Source organism: Schistocerca piceifrons, chromosome 5 (genome assembly GCF_021461385.2).
Source record: "Schistocerca piceifrons isolate TAMUIC-IGC-003096 chromosome 5, iqSchPice1.1, whole genome shotgun sequence".
Lineage (NCBI taxonomy): Eukaryota > Metazoa > Arthropoda > Insecta > Orthoptera > Acrididae > Schistocerca > Schistocerca piceifrons.
Genome location: NC_060142.1, coordinates 315,145,770 through 315,161,195, shown reverse-complemented (window position 1 = coordinate 315,161,195; position 15,426 = coordinate 315,145,770). Strand labels below are relative to the sequence as shown.

Here is a 15,426-nt window from a genome sequence, read left to right as displayed (position 1 = left end):
CGAGTTCCGGTTCTGGGCAAAGCATAGCATTGGAAGTACCTCTTCGTGTAGGTTACTAGGCTGCATTCGACGTCGTCATTGGACCTAACACCTGGCGTAATGGTATGGAGTGCCACTGTATATGCAACTCCATCACATCTGGCTCGAACAGCTAGGAATTTGGACAGAAGGCGTTACATTTATGACGTGTTATGGGGGATGGCTGTGACTTATATTCGAAGTCTTCAACAGGATAACGTAAGACAACAAGATAACTGTAGGTTTTTCTGTGCTATCCACACCTACCTCGATATAGAGGAGGGTTCGATTGCTGCCCTGGACAGCATTTTGTCCCATCCCTCACCAACTGAATACTTCTGGCAATGGGTTACCGAGATACGGAAACGACGCCATTCGCCAGCCACTACGATTAGTGAACCCAAGAATAGAGTTGTAGCAGCATGGAATAAAACGCCTTTATTTGCTATCCAAGCTTACATCGACTCGGTTCCCAGCCGCGTTAGAACAGCTGTAGCTGCTACAGATGGCGGCTACAAATGGCGTTCAATAAGTAATGCAACATATTTCTTTTCTCGGCCAATATCGGTTGAAAAAAATGCGGAATTTATTATGGGACATCGTGAAATATACTCACCTGAGTTTCATGATGTTCTTATAGGTGGCGGCGCAATATGTACCCTTTAAAGAAATAACGTCTGTAACGAAGGTGCATTTCAAGCAGAGTGCTGTCGAGTTTCTTCTGGCGGAAAACCAGAGCATCGCAGATATTCGTAGACACTTGTAGAATGTCTACGGAAACGTGGCAGTGAACTAAAGCACGTTGACCCGTAGTGCGAGACGTCTGCCATCATGACATCAAGATCGCGCAAACCTGTGCGATCTCCCGGGTACCGGCCAGCCACAAACAGCTGTGACTCCTGCAATGTTGGAACGCGTGGACACATTCATTCGATGTGATCACAGTCAAACACTTCGCCTCTCAACTCGACGTCTCTACAGTGTGTGGCGGAGGCACTTTACGTACCACTCTCACTACCTCCCTTTCCACTACCTCCCTTTCCTGTTCCAGTCGAGTATGGTATGCGGGAAGAATGACTAGCGGAAAGCCTCTGTGCGCGCTCGAACCTCTCTAATTTTACTTTCGTGATCTCCTCGGGAGGTGTAAGTAGGGGGGAGCAATATATTCGATACCTCATCCAGAAACGCACCCTCTCGAAACCTGGACAGCAAGCTACACCGCGATGCAGAGCGCCTCTCTTGCAGAGTCTGCCACTTGAGTTTGCTAAACATCTCCGGAACGCTATCACGCCTACCAAATAACCCTGTGACGAAAGGCGCCGCTCTTCTTTGGATCTTCTCTATCTCCTCTGTCAACCCGACCTGGTACGGATCCCACACTGATGAGCAATGCTCAAGTATAGGTCGAAAAAGTGTTTTGTAAGCCACCTCCTTTGTTGATGGAACATTTTCAAAGGATTCTTCCAATGAATCTCAACCCGGCACCCGCCTTACCAACAATTAATTTTATATGATCATTCCACTTCAAATCGTTCCGTACGCATACTCCCAGATATTTTACAAAGTAACTGCTACCAGTGTTTGTTCCGCTATCATATAATCATACAATAAAGGATCCTTCTTTCTATGTATTCGCAATACATTACATTTGCCTATGTTAAGGGTCAGTTGCCACTTCCTGCACCAAGTGCCCATCCGCTGCAGATCTTCCTGCATTTCGCTGCAATTTTCTAATGCTGCAACTTCACTGTATGCTACAGCATCATCCGCGAAAAGCCGCATGGAACTTCCGACACTATCTACTAGGTCATTTATATATATTGTGAAAAGCAATGTCCCCATAACACTCCCCTGTGGCACGCCAGAGGTTACTTTAACGTCTATAGACGTCTGTGTTGGTAGTGCTGACACACTCGACTGCCAGTTGCGGTACTCACATGTGTGTGCTCGCTGGGTTCTTCATCGCCTGTCACAAGACCATAGAGAGCAGCGAGAGACCATCTGTGCAGAACTGCTTACGCGTTATGAGGCTGACTTTGAAAATTTTTTGTCGAATGTCGCCGCAGGCGATACAATATTGATTCATCACTTCGAACTGGAAACAAAACAGCGATCCATGGAGTGGCGCAACGCTCCTACCAAAAAGAAAGTTCAAAGTCGTAGCCCCAGACGGTAGAGTCATGGTGACAGCCTTCTAGGACTCTAATGGTTATTCCGTTTGATGTCCTCCCTCATGGAGCAACGATCAAGTGTAATGTGTATTGTGCCGCCGGCCGGAGTGGCCGAGCAGTTCTAGGCGCTACAGTCTGGAACCGCGCGACCGCTACGGTCGCAGGTTCGAATCCTGCCTCGGGCATGGATGTGTGTGATGTCCTTAGTTAGGTTTAAGTAGTTCCAAGTTCTAGGGGACTGATGACCTCAGCAGTTAAATCCCATAGTGTTCAGAGCCATTTGAACCATTTGAATGTGTATTGTGCCACCCTCAGGAAATTGAAGAAACGACTTCAGCGTGTTTCGTCGCCACAAAAATGCAAATGAACTACTCCATCACAACGCAAGGCCTTACACCACAAGTCTGTGCAACGAGAGGAGCTCACGAAACTTGATTGTACTGTTATTCCTCATCCACCCTGCAGCCCGGAACTCGCCCCTTGCGACTTCCATCTAGTTTCTGGGAAGCAGTATGCGGATGATGGGGAGGTTACTGATACAGCAGCATGTTGGTTCCGACGTCGCCCGGTAGAGCGGTAACATGCGGGCGTACAGGCCCTTCCAGTTAAGCGGCACAAGCCCAGCGCATTGAATGGAGATTATGGTGAAAAATAGGGTTTTGTATCCAAAAGAGTGGAGAATAACATGTTGCACTGGAATCCTGAATAAAACCAACCTGCTTTCAGAAACAACGGTGTTGTATTATTTATTCAATGACCCTCGTAAGTGTACTAAATATCGAATTCTGTATATACCCCCTCGCCATATATCATTCCTACTAAAGAGCATACGCACAGTAAATAATATTTCGCCGTTTGCTATACTTCTTCATGGTGCATTTTTAGATGTCTGATAGCAGTAAGTCAATACCAAATACACTGCTAGACAACAAAAGTGAAGGACACAGAAGGGGCGGAGGAAACGAAATATCACCTTACGGACTGGAGGGGTATGTGAGATTATTTGAATGATTAAAATATCTGGACAGATTAACAAAGCTTTTGGCAGTACAAGCCCTCTTACCAATACGGCTGTGCACCCACTCTGGCCTCGATGAATGCATTGATTCGCTTGGGGAGGGTGTCATAAAGCCGTTGTATCCTCTCTTGAGACAAAGTGGCCCTCAACTGTTGTAAATGGTCCGTGATGTCTTGGATGTTGGCAGTGGGGCGGAATTGACGTCCAAGTTGGTCTCAAGCATGTTCTATCGGAGGTAGGTCTGGGGATCTTGATGGTAATGAGGTTAGCTCAACATCTTACAGACAATAAGTGAAAAGCACTATGTTGCCTGTGTTCTACAGGACTTCAACATAGTGCTTTTCTTTTTTTGTAATGTTCTGTCAAGAACCGATGGAAGAATTATTTAACATAGTTGATAGAGACAGGTACCGTGTGTGGACTAGCATTGTCCTGTTGAAAATTGGTACTATGATACCGTCGCATAGAGGTAACATATGAGGATGCAGGAAGTCTGAAACACGATTGTACCATCAGGTTCCGTCACTCACTAAGTCGCACATAATGACTTCTCACACCAACATGTCAGGTGTAACACCGCTGTGTCGTATCAAAACACTGGAATAATGGGACTCTTCGCTAGCTGACTGACATACTAATCGACAATAGTCATCCAGGATAGAGGAGGACCGTGATTCATCGCCGAAGAGAATGCGACACCACTCATCAGCAGTCCGTAATCGCCGGTCGCAGCACCACTCCCAACACAGCCGTCTGTGTTGTGGTGTTAATGGCAGCTTATGGATGGGATGGTAGTGCCCTAGTCTGATTACTGCTAGTGTCTGACTAAAGCTACAGGATGCCACAGAATGTTTCAAGAAGTTCATTACTTCTTCTCGAATGGCAGGCGCAGACGTGAAGGGGTACAATTTTCAAACATACGAGTACGGAAGAAGAAATTTCTGAGGCTCTACGTCTAAAACAGAGAACTGTGTGGTAGTGAAATATGGACTGCGGGAGCAATAGAAGAGAATCGAAGCATTCGAGATGTGATGCTGCTGGAGAATGTTGAAAAATAGGTGAACTAAAAGTAGGGAATGTGGAGGTTCTCTGCAGAATCAGCGAGGAAAGGAATATATGGAGAACACTGAGGAGAAGAAAGGAAAGGATGGTAGGACGTTTGTTAAGACGTCAGGGAATAACTTACGTGGTACTAGAGGGAGCAATAGAGGATATAACCTGTAGTGGAAGACAGAGATCGGAAAACATCCAACAAATAATTCAGATCGAAGGTTGCAAATGCTACAGTGAGATGAAGAGGTTAGCACAGGAGAAAACTTCATGGCGAGCCGCATGAAACCAGTTAGAAGATTGATAACTCGAAAAAGTGTATATTTCAGTTATTTCTTACATTTGTGATAAATTCACTGCAGTGAAAAATTCTCTTTCCGCGAATCTTCTCGTTTAACAACTCTAACAATTGACCAACTGTAGTATCTTTAGCTTTCTCGATACACAACTGACTCTACGCTTGGCACTTTGCGTTTGGTAGATATGAAACTACAAGAAATTATTCATCATACCCCTATAGCCACTGTCCCCCGATTCGCTCTATTTCTAGAATTACTTGCAATTTGAGGGACTTAGTTTCTATGCTACTTTATTCTCCGAAAGGTAGCCGAGAAATTTGGAAACTGATGTATAAACACTTTTACAATTATTGACCGAATGCTTTGAAATTTTGATACAACGTTGCATTTGAATAGGCGTGTGTTTTTATATACCTATTTCTTAAATATATGTAAAATAACTTTTTATAAATTTGATAATTAAATATAATTTTAATAATGGGGAAACGTTGTTACACAAAGTTTCAGAAAGTTACATATGCATATATTAAAGAATTAGGTACCTAAAAACAAGCTCGTATTAGAATTTAACGTTGTTTCAAAATTTCAGAACAATCGATCAAGAACTTTCGGAGATACACGATTTTGATAAAAGACGAACATTTACTTTTTTATTTATATAGATTAAGAAGTAAGCAGATGTTACGGGAACGGGATCAGCAGTAAGAGAGGACCTGCAGAGGACACTGCAAAGAGTAGAAACTTGGGCAAAGGAAAATCACATCAAAGCAAACCAAGAGAAGACAGTTTAAACGCGGAAGACAGGAGAAACATCACCCAAAGATAGTATAACTTTATAAAAGAGCCACTGTCAACAGTAGGGACACATCAGGTCGTGGGAAGTACATTACAGACAACAGCAACATCTACCAGTATGTGTACTGAGAAAAGAGCACTAGCAACCATCAAAGACTCTTAGAGCATTTCGAACGTAACTAGTCTGTCAACAAGCACAGAAATAACACTATTATAAGAGACAGTCGTGAACGTCATGACACACAGAATAGAGATCATATGCAAAAAAATTAAGACCGATCACGTAAAACGAACAGAAAAAGTCAAGACGAAGTTCATGAAATGGGTACAGGGAGTGCGAAAGCGACTTGCATATGAAGTCATGAAAGACAATTGTTTCATAGATGACATGAGATTACGTCACTGGCTGTCTTCCACAGGGCCATACCAGTAAATGACTAACTTCATGGATCGAAAGAAGGAGGTGGACCTAGAAGACTAGAACACACCAGCCATGCTGGATGACAGCTGGACTACCATTTAGGATAGGGAAAGTTAGTTTTGTGCAATATTCTGAGCACCAGTTACAGCCAGGTGCAGGTCGGATTGCAGTGAGTTACACATACCAACAGTTACGAAGTAAAATAGAGGCCACAGGGCCGTCAAATTGTTGAAAGAGTATACATAGTGGTTTTGCATGTCGCAAATCACAGACAGAAGGGGCCCACTGACCAACCTAGCGTGTTATGTGTACGTGACGCGAAGCAGCGTGTATGGCAAAACAGAGGCACACAGCCGCGTTATAAATAGGTGAGGGTTTCTAACGAGACTCATTCAAATGTGGCAGCTCTCCTGGATGGTGGGGAGTGTCACACTACCAGCTACACGCAGCATCAGATGGGGCGCCAGCATTCCGGTCCACAGCGGGTCGCTGGTTCTACCATCTGAGGCCGACGCTGGCTTCGTAGCCAGCCAGCGGTGAGCCACTCCACAGCTCGCCACCGCAGGCAGTTGTTCTGGCTTCCAACACATGCTGGAGGCATCCCAAGGCGAGGGCCGCAGATTCGGACGCCGGATTGCGGGCGCTTGCTGTCGCCGCGATCTCAGCCACACTGGCCACCTGCGGCCCACACCGAGCGGCGCTGAGTTAGCACGGACGCCGACCGCTGAGTCGACTGCCGGCACCCTGACGACGCTGCAGTTCCACTGGCGTACAAAGGCCGACACACAGTGCATGCACGGGTCGCTGAGGCAGCCATTCCGCACCAAGCCGTTTCGCAGACAGTGAAGTGGTGACCTCAGCTTGCAGGACCCGGTGAAGCAGACTGAGGGAAACATGGCACTGTAGTTGGAAACAATAAATCACTTGGAAAGCACGGACGAGTCTTAAAATGGTGCCTTCTACCTCTTCCTGCTACATTTGGTCGTCCTGATACATTCGGTGAGCAGAAGTTACCACTACAGAAGGAACCAGTGACATGCAACGACAATACTCACAGTATGTGTATTTCATCATAAAATATGTGCCAACAACAAATTCCACGAACCGGCTGAAGAGTGTAAATGTTTGCTGTGCGAACAAGCATGTAAGAAATACTTCGTTATAACGTATATGAAGAGAACGAAAACTGCAAGGGGTGATCAATAAGTGATGCAACACTTTTTTGTACTAATAGAGGTTGGTTTTCTTCAGGATACCAATAAACCATATTGTTATTCTCTCCTTTGGTTACAAAAAAATGTGTGTGAAATCTTATGGGACTTAACTGCTAAGGTCATCAGTCCCTAAGCTTACACACTACTTAACTTAAATTTTCCTAAGGACAAACACACACACCCATGCCCGCGGGAGGACTCGAACTTCCGCTGGGACCAGCTTTTGGTTACAAAACATTGTTTTGCAACATAATCTCCGTTTAATGCAACGGCCTTACGCCACCTTAGTGGGAGGGCCCGTATGTCCGCATGCTACCACCTCATATTTCATCATTGGAGAAAACATCTTCCTGCATCAATAATCTGCATCATCCACATGCTGCTTTCCGCGGAGTGCATCCTTCATTGGGCTAAAGAGATGAAAGTCTGAAGGTACAAGGTCCGGACTGTATGGTGGATCAGGAAGAACATTCCACTGAAGTTTTGTGAGCTTCTCCCGGTGTGTAGACTTGTGTGTGGCCTTGCGTTGTCATGGAGAAGGAGAAGTTTGTCTGCATTTTTGTGGTGACAAGAACGGTGAAGTCACTTCTTCAATTTCCTGAAGGTAGCACAGTGCACTTCAGAATTGATCTTTGCACCATGACGGAGGATATCGAACAGAATAACCCCTCAGAGTGCCAGAAGACCGTCACCACGACTTTATTGCCTGACGGTGCGGCTTTGAACTTCCGAGGAGAGATGGTGTGACGCCACGCCATGGTTTGCAGTTTTGTTTCCGTTTCGAAGTGATGAAACCGCTTGTGAAGATGTTCGACAAAAAATTGTCACGATCGGCCTCGTAATGAGCAAGTAATTCCGCACAGACAGTTCTTCGTGCTCTCTATGGTCTTCTGTTAGACTATGAGGAACCGAGCAGGCAAACATCCGTGAGCATTCCAACAGGAGGACGAGAGCTTCAGCACTACCAACTCAGATGTCCAAGTGTGCAACGAGGTGTTTGGGTTGTGATCCGTCGATCACCTCAAATTAGACCGTCCTCACGTTCCAACACTGCAGGACTCACAGCTGTGTGCGGACGGCCGGTAGGCGGGAGATCCGACAGGTTTGCGTGACATTGTTGCGATGATATAGACGCCACACCCAGCGGTTCACCGTGCTTTTATTCACTGTCAGGCCTCCCTCGACATTCTGTAAGCGTCTTTCAATACCTGTGATGCTCTGGTTTTCCACCAAAAGAAACTCAACGACTGCTCTGTGCTTGGAAAGCACCGACGTTATAAAATGGTTGGTACTTAAATAGTGGCAACTATTTATTCACAACCGATATAAAAGTTACATGGTTGCACATATTACTGTCCTTCAAAGTAGTCACCAGCGTTGTGTAGAACCCATTGCCAGAGATGTGGAAGGCTTAGTGTACCATTAGCAGAGCCTCTTCTGTTGATGGTGCGAATGGAGCGGTCTACTGCCTGTCGAATCTCTGGAACAGTTCTGAAGCGAATACCAAGAAGTGGTTTCTTCATCTTCAGAATCAAATTAAAGTCACAAGGACTTAAGTCCGGGGAGTATGGTGGATGGTACAGTACTTCTCAGTCCCATCGACCGAAAAGAGCAGCCACAGCTTGCGCTGTATGTGCCCGCGCATTGTCGTACAAAATGATGGGTGGGTTGATCAGAAATTGTTGCCGCTTCTTTCGCAAAGCTGATGGCAGGTGATGCTCCAAAACCGAACAGTAATACTGTGCATTGACGGTCTGCCGTGGAGGGACGTAAAGCGTTAGGATAACATCATCACAGTCGTACACTAGAATCACCATAACTTTAGACCGCTCCATTCGCACCATCAACAGAAACAGGCTCTACTAACGGTATACTACGTCTTCCACATCGGTGGCAACGGGTTCTACACAACGCTGGTGACTACTCTGAAGGACAGTAACAGGTGCAAACATGTAACTCTTTTGTATTGGTTGTGAATAAATAGTTGCCACTATTTATGTTCCAACCCTCGTAGATGCCCTTCGAAGGCTATCTACAGCGCCGTCATTTATCAGAACTCCATAAAACCATATGAGCTGAAATGGGAATAGTCCACGATGTCCCAAAACAAATTTCGCATTTTTTTCAACCGAAATTGACCGAGAAAAAAGGGTTGTACTACGTGTTGAACGTCCCTAGTACATTAATGCTGAGTCTGAGCACACTTTTCTCATTAATAATAATTGGTTACCATTCCATGCATATGGCTATGAATTATTAGGCGATATTTCTTTATGAACTGGCTGAATAATTTTTTCAGACTGTTTAATTATTTGCATATCGTGTTATTGTGCAGTTACACAAGCTGGTCGTAAAGTAAGATATTCAAAGCAACAAACCTATAAATGAAAACGAATTTACGTGGCAAGCAGCTTGCTGAAAGCCTTTGTGGTTGAGGCTGCTTTGGCGGTTTGTATGTCAGGGGTCTTAAGTGTGTCTGATGTAGGAATGGTGTTCAATAAGTAATGCAACACATTTTTTCTTTGCCAAGTTCGGTAGAAAAATGTGAACCTGTTGTGGGACATGGTGGAATATTCCCAATCGAGCCGCTATAGTTTCATAAGTTCCGATACGTAGCGGCGCTAAACGTAGTCTTCAAAATGACGCCTGTAACAGGGGTACTTTCCAAGCAGCGAGTTGTCATTGAGTTTCCTTGGCGGAAAAACAGCGCATCGCAAATATTGACAGGCGCTCGCAGAATGTCTACGGACACCTGGCAGTGAACAAAAGCACAATGAGTCGTTGGGCGAGGTGTCTGTCATTATCACAGCAAAGTCGCGCAAACCTGTCCGATCTCCTACGTACCGGACGGCCATACACATCTGTAATTCATTCCAAATGATCGACGGATCACAATCGAACACCTTCCTGCCCGACTGCACGTCTCTGTTGGTACTGCTGACACACTCGTCCACCACTTGGATACTCAAAGGTGTGTGACCGCTGGTTTCCTCGTAGTCTAACAGAAGACCATAAAGAGCAACGATTTTGGCCGAATGAAGGATGCTCTTCAAAAATGGTTCAAATGGCTCTGAGCACTATGGGACTTAACATCTATGGTCATCAGTCCCCTAGAAGTTAGAACTACTTAAACCTAACTAACCTAAGGACATCACACAACATCCAGCCATCACGAGGCAGAGAAAATCCCCGACCGCGCCGGGAATCGAACCCGGAAACCCGGGCGTGGGAAGCGAGAACGCTACCGCACGACCACGAGCTGCGGGCGAAGGATGCTCTTCGCAGGGAACAGTACGTGGATGGTGGGGAGGCTACTGACGCAGTAAGACGTTGGCTCCGAGATCGACGCCGGCCGCTGTGGCCGAGCGGTTCTAGGCGCTTCAGTCTGGAACCGCGTGACTGCTACGGTCGCAGGTTCGAATCCTGCCTTGGGCATGGATGTGTGTGATGTCCTTAGGTTAGTTAGGTTCAAGTAGTTCTAAGTCTAGGGGACTGATGATCTCAGGTTTTGAGTCCCATAGTGCTTAGAGCCCTTTGAACCATTTTTCCTACATCGACCAGTAGAGTGGTAGCATACGAGCGTACAGATCCTCCCAGTAAGGTGAAGTAAGGCTGTCGTAATGAACGGAGATTATGTTGAAAAATAGGGCTGTGTAGCCAAGAGTGGGGAATAATGTGGTGTACTGGAATTCTGGATAAAACCAATCTGCTTCCGGGAGAAAAATGTATTGCATTACTTATTGAACGCATCTCGTAAGTGCTTGATTATGTAAGGCAAGTGAACATGCGTCTTTCAGCAGATTGTATAATCCGGACCTCGCCAATAGTCGTACTAATTACAACGGTATATACTGCTCGTAGCTGCAATCCTTCAACTGAACCAAATGAAAGAGAACTCCTACACAACGCACCTGCCCTACGGAATCGAGATGGTAAGATGCAGGCAGAGCCCGCCAAGCTATTGGGACGGTGTCAGTTACCAATAGAAAGGGGAAGAGTGACTTGCGTACCTTTGCGGAGACGCGTGTGTAGGCGGAGGTTGGCCACATGCCGAACACCGCCAGGCACTTGAGGATGGGGCTGAGATGTGCGTGGAGGTCTATGGACGGGAGATGGGTCCCAGGGACACGCATCCCCGGACCAGACCCTGCCTGCCACTGTGCGGTCATCGCAAGAGTGGCGCCGGGCGCGGAGGTAGCGCGCGTCTGGCGAGCGACCTTTCAGCAGCCGGCCGTGCCCTTATAGCGGCTGGGAGGCTACCAGCTGGCCGGTTGCGACATTCCACGGCCCCTGTGGCGCCACTGCAAACAAATACCGTAACTCTCGGCCTTGAACTAGTTCGATCGCTCTAGTAATCGTACGCCGTTCAATAGGTTACATCCGAAACACCCATGTGTAATCTCATGAAAGGGTTGATGTTCAGTATTCGTATGGATTTAATTTCAGGATCCCAAGAAGGAATTTTGTGGGATGTATTTTGATTGATATATGTTTGCTGGCCATTAATTTGTCCTTAAACTTCAAGGAGACACATTAAATACAGCTCAGAACTTATAGAAGGTCCCCTACCCCCCCCCCCCCCCCCACAGTATTTGTAATGAAATTAACGACAAGCCGACAGAAGGAGTTGACATAATTTAGTTCTTTAAATAGGAACTTCATAAAAAAATCCAATTGTTCTTTATCTCTCTCTTTACCGAAATATGTTGAATGTATGTGACTTTTTATTTGTTGGTTTGTTATTTGACAACAGAACTGAATGTATCTACAACAAGGTACATGTGATGCTTAAGGTGAAATGATTTGTGTACCACGTCGCGTATCCTGACGAGTTCGGACTATACAGCACACTCACACAGACCGCACCATTTAATGCTGAGAAAATTATAAAGTTCGAAATAGCTAGATATTTGAACTCTTCAACCGTTAGTTCACTAACTGGTACTGCCAGTTGACAGATTTTGCCTTTAAAGTAGCTCTTGGTTCAAAAGGGCGGTCGCGCGGTTCCAGACTGTAGCGCCTAGAACCGCCTGGTCACCCCGGTCGGCAAGTAGCTCTTGAGTAGGAACTTTTAACTGATTGCAATCGTTGTCATGAATCACGAATAATTACACTGAATGTGCAAAAATAAAATTCTGAACTGATTTCAAGATGCAGTTATCTATTTTAATCTTGAGCGAAAGAATTATTCAAGTGCATAATCCGTCGAAATGGCTTCAACTCTTGGTCAGTCACATAACTCATATAGATTCCACTAATATGATGAAGTTCTGTCACCTTATACGTTGATCTCTGGAAGCTGCCGCGCCTCCCTGAAATTCTTTAGTACGACACACACGGAAATGTATTCTACGCCGTGCAGATAGATTATGGGCTCACCTGTGTGCAATGGTGGACTGTCATATATAAATTCGGAGTTCGTGGAGCGGACTGAATGCGATTTGCAAGTTACGTTGTCCAATGATGACAAGAGGTATATTAAAACCTCGTAGAAATCGCATATTCTTCCACACAACCGAATTATATGCAACCCCACTCTATACCGTAGCAATCAATGTAACGATTCTTGGTAAGTCAAAAATTAACTTTGAAGACGCACCTAGTTCATACATGTACTGTATAATCTCCTTACAGCATTCTTCGTACATTTAACATCGCATTTTCATCTCATTTTGACGCCAGACATGAAGCTTCTCTTATGTTCCTAAGATGGTGCACGATAATTAACAAGAAATACTTAAGTGTACTGCACGCACAAACTAAATTGACATACGGCGCAGTGGCTGATGAGAGCGACCGTAAAGGAATTTCCCATTTACAGTGGCTCCTTTAAGCCACCGTGCAGAGTGTCACCCCAGTTTGCGCATATAGTAGACAATTAAAGCCGTAGTCGCTCCTTCTAGGTCTTATTACTCTTAGCATTACATAAAACAGAATATTGAAGAGGTGAGCGACAGTATTGCTCTGAGAGACTTATGACGTAGCAACGTACACAGGATTAGCTCCTTACATCACTCTGTATTTTCTTGCTTTGTGAAATAAGTTTTCAGCTGAGCACTCCCGAAGTCAAGTCTTCACTCGAGAATTCACGACATTCAGAAACAGATGGCCGCAGAATACCAATATCGACAATTTTTCAGAGGTGCATATGCGGCCTGAAGATGGCATAATGAAATGGCAAAACTGGTAGTGGAAATAAAATAGCTTCTCGATTTGTACAGCTGTTTGGCGAATTTCTTTGTTAAAGATTTGACCAGCCGCTATCCCACGTTCACAATGGATCAACAGAGAATAAACCTCTGCTGTCAAAAACTGCAAATAATTGACTTGAAGACTTCGCAGATATTATTGCATGTCCACCAGCAGAAAGAGAAATATTACGGTTTGAAAAGAGCATTCTCGAAAAATCACAGGCATCTAGTGAAAGATTTACAAAATCTTTTACAAACAGAGGATTCGAAACGGTACTTAAATGGTCAAATAAATTACCCTTTGATATTCAGCTTACCGATAGCAGCAAAAAACATACTGTAACAAATCTTTAATCTGATATGGGTAGAAAGTGAAGTTTCTCAAGAATTGACCACACAAATTACTGTACCTATACTAAATCCTAGAAAAAAACCTTCAACAGCAGATTCATGCCGTCCAAATGCGCTGTCATCGTGCTGAGCAGCCGGCCGCTGTGGCCGAGCGGTTCTAGGCGCTTCAGTCTGGAACCGAGCGACCGCTACGGACGCAGGTTCGAATCCTGCCTCGGGTATGGATGTGTGTGATGTCCTTAGGTTAGTTAGGTTCAAGCAGTTCTAAGTTCTAGGGGGCTGATGATCTCAGCAGTTAAGTCCCATAGTGCTCAGAGCCATTTGAACCCTTTTTTCGTGCTGAGCAAAGACTTTTGAATGTCTTCCCATATTACGTTTCGAGTGGTGGTCAGAACATAATAATTTTTTGCCTGTGTCACGGTATGGCTTTCAGAAAGGGAGGAGCACTGCTGATTATTAAGTATCCTCATGATGGACACTGAAAAAGTGTTTGACGAAAAAGGTTATCTTACAGCTTTATTTGTGGATATGTCGGGAGCATATGACTGTTGACGTATTCTTACTCTTGCAGAAGTTAGACAACTTAGGTTTCCCAAACATTTGTCTTTGTTTTCTTCAAAATTATTTAGATCGTACAACAGTTTACATTATAAAGCATGACTACAGTTTATATAGACCCTCCTCAGTGTGAAAAGCTTGCCTCAAGGTGCTATTCTCTGTCCTCACTTATACGCATTGTTTTTAGCAGATTTGAAAAACACATTTGACCCCACTATTCATGTGCTACAATACCCAGATGATGTCTGCATATACTGCAGACAGCATCCATCAGCCTGGAACGTGTTGCTCGTGGACGGATAATGCCGCTGACCTGCTATCTGGACGGCTGCTGAGGAATGGTCTCAATTTGTCACAATCGAAGTCTTCTGTAGTTTACTTTACACGAAAGCACTGAACATATCTGAAATGTGAAAATACGGCCTCTGAATTTGGCCAGGAAGGAAAACGAGGAAGGTCTAGTCCAATGGGGATTTGGCAGAGTTCATTCACTGGCACAGTTTACAAATTTATTTTGCGTGGACTTAATTACATTAAACCCAGTTAAGAATTTAATTAAACAACAATTAATTTGTTCCCAGATCGTAAGATAAAATGCTGATGATACACTGTATTGAACTGGGAACCTAGAAACGACGGAGAGGCTTCGTCCCCGTCCTAGCCCTCAGCGGTTCACAACCACACAACTGGCTACAGCAATCCACTCACCCCACTGCTGCCTATACCGCACCCAGGGTTATTGTGCGGTTCGACCATCAGTGGACACCCCTGGGAACGTCTCACACCAGACAAGAGTAACCCTAAATGTTTGCGTGGTAGAGTAACTATGGTGTACGCGGACGTGGAGAAAGTGTTTGCGCAGCAATCGGCGACATAGTGTAACCGGGGCGGAATAAGGCGAACCAGCCCGCATTCGCCGAAGCAGATGGAAAACCGTCTTAGAAACCATCCACAGACTGGCTGGCATACCAGACCTTGGACACTAATCCGACGGGCGGGTTCGTGCCGGGGACCAGCACACCTTCCCGCCCGGAAAGCAGTGCGTTAGACCGAATGGCTAACCGCGCGGGCTGATGATGCATACTTCAAACCAATTTAAGCAGCCATAAAAATTACCAAAATTTCATGAGCAAAAGACACCAATAAATAATTTAATGAAACTGAACCGTCCGCATAATAGGCCACTCCCAAAAAATTCTTATACTAAAATACTGAGTGACCAAAGAAGGAGAAAAAAGGATTTACAACCTCATACAACAGAAATGGTAGCAAGGCTTACACGGTTTCACAATAATACTCAAATAATTAAAATTTACATTAAATAAGAATGGCTGTAAAGA

General features: G+C 45.0%; 1 protein-coding gene across 1 annotated transcript in view; it reads right to left on the bottom strand.

Annotated features, from left to right (window-relative positions):
• The window catches only part of LOC124798965, a 99,769-nt gene extending 88,650 nt beyond the window's left edge, over window positions 1-11,119 (bottom strand). Inside the window, exon 1 of the mRNA XM_047262500.1 lies at window positions 10,997-11,119. Within this exon, the coding sequence (XP_047118456.1) occupies window positions 10,997-11,119 (123 nt within the window). The remainder of the gene's footprint in view (window positions 1-10,996) is intronic.
• Between the last annotated feature and the right edge of the window lie 4,307 nt (window positions 11,120-15,426).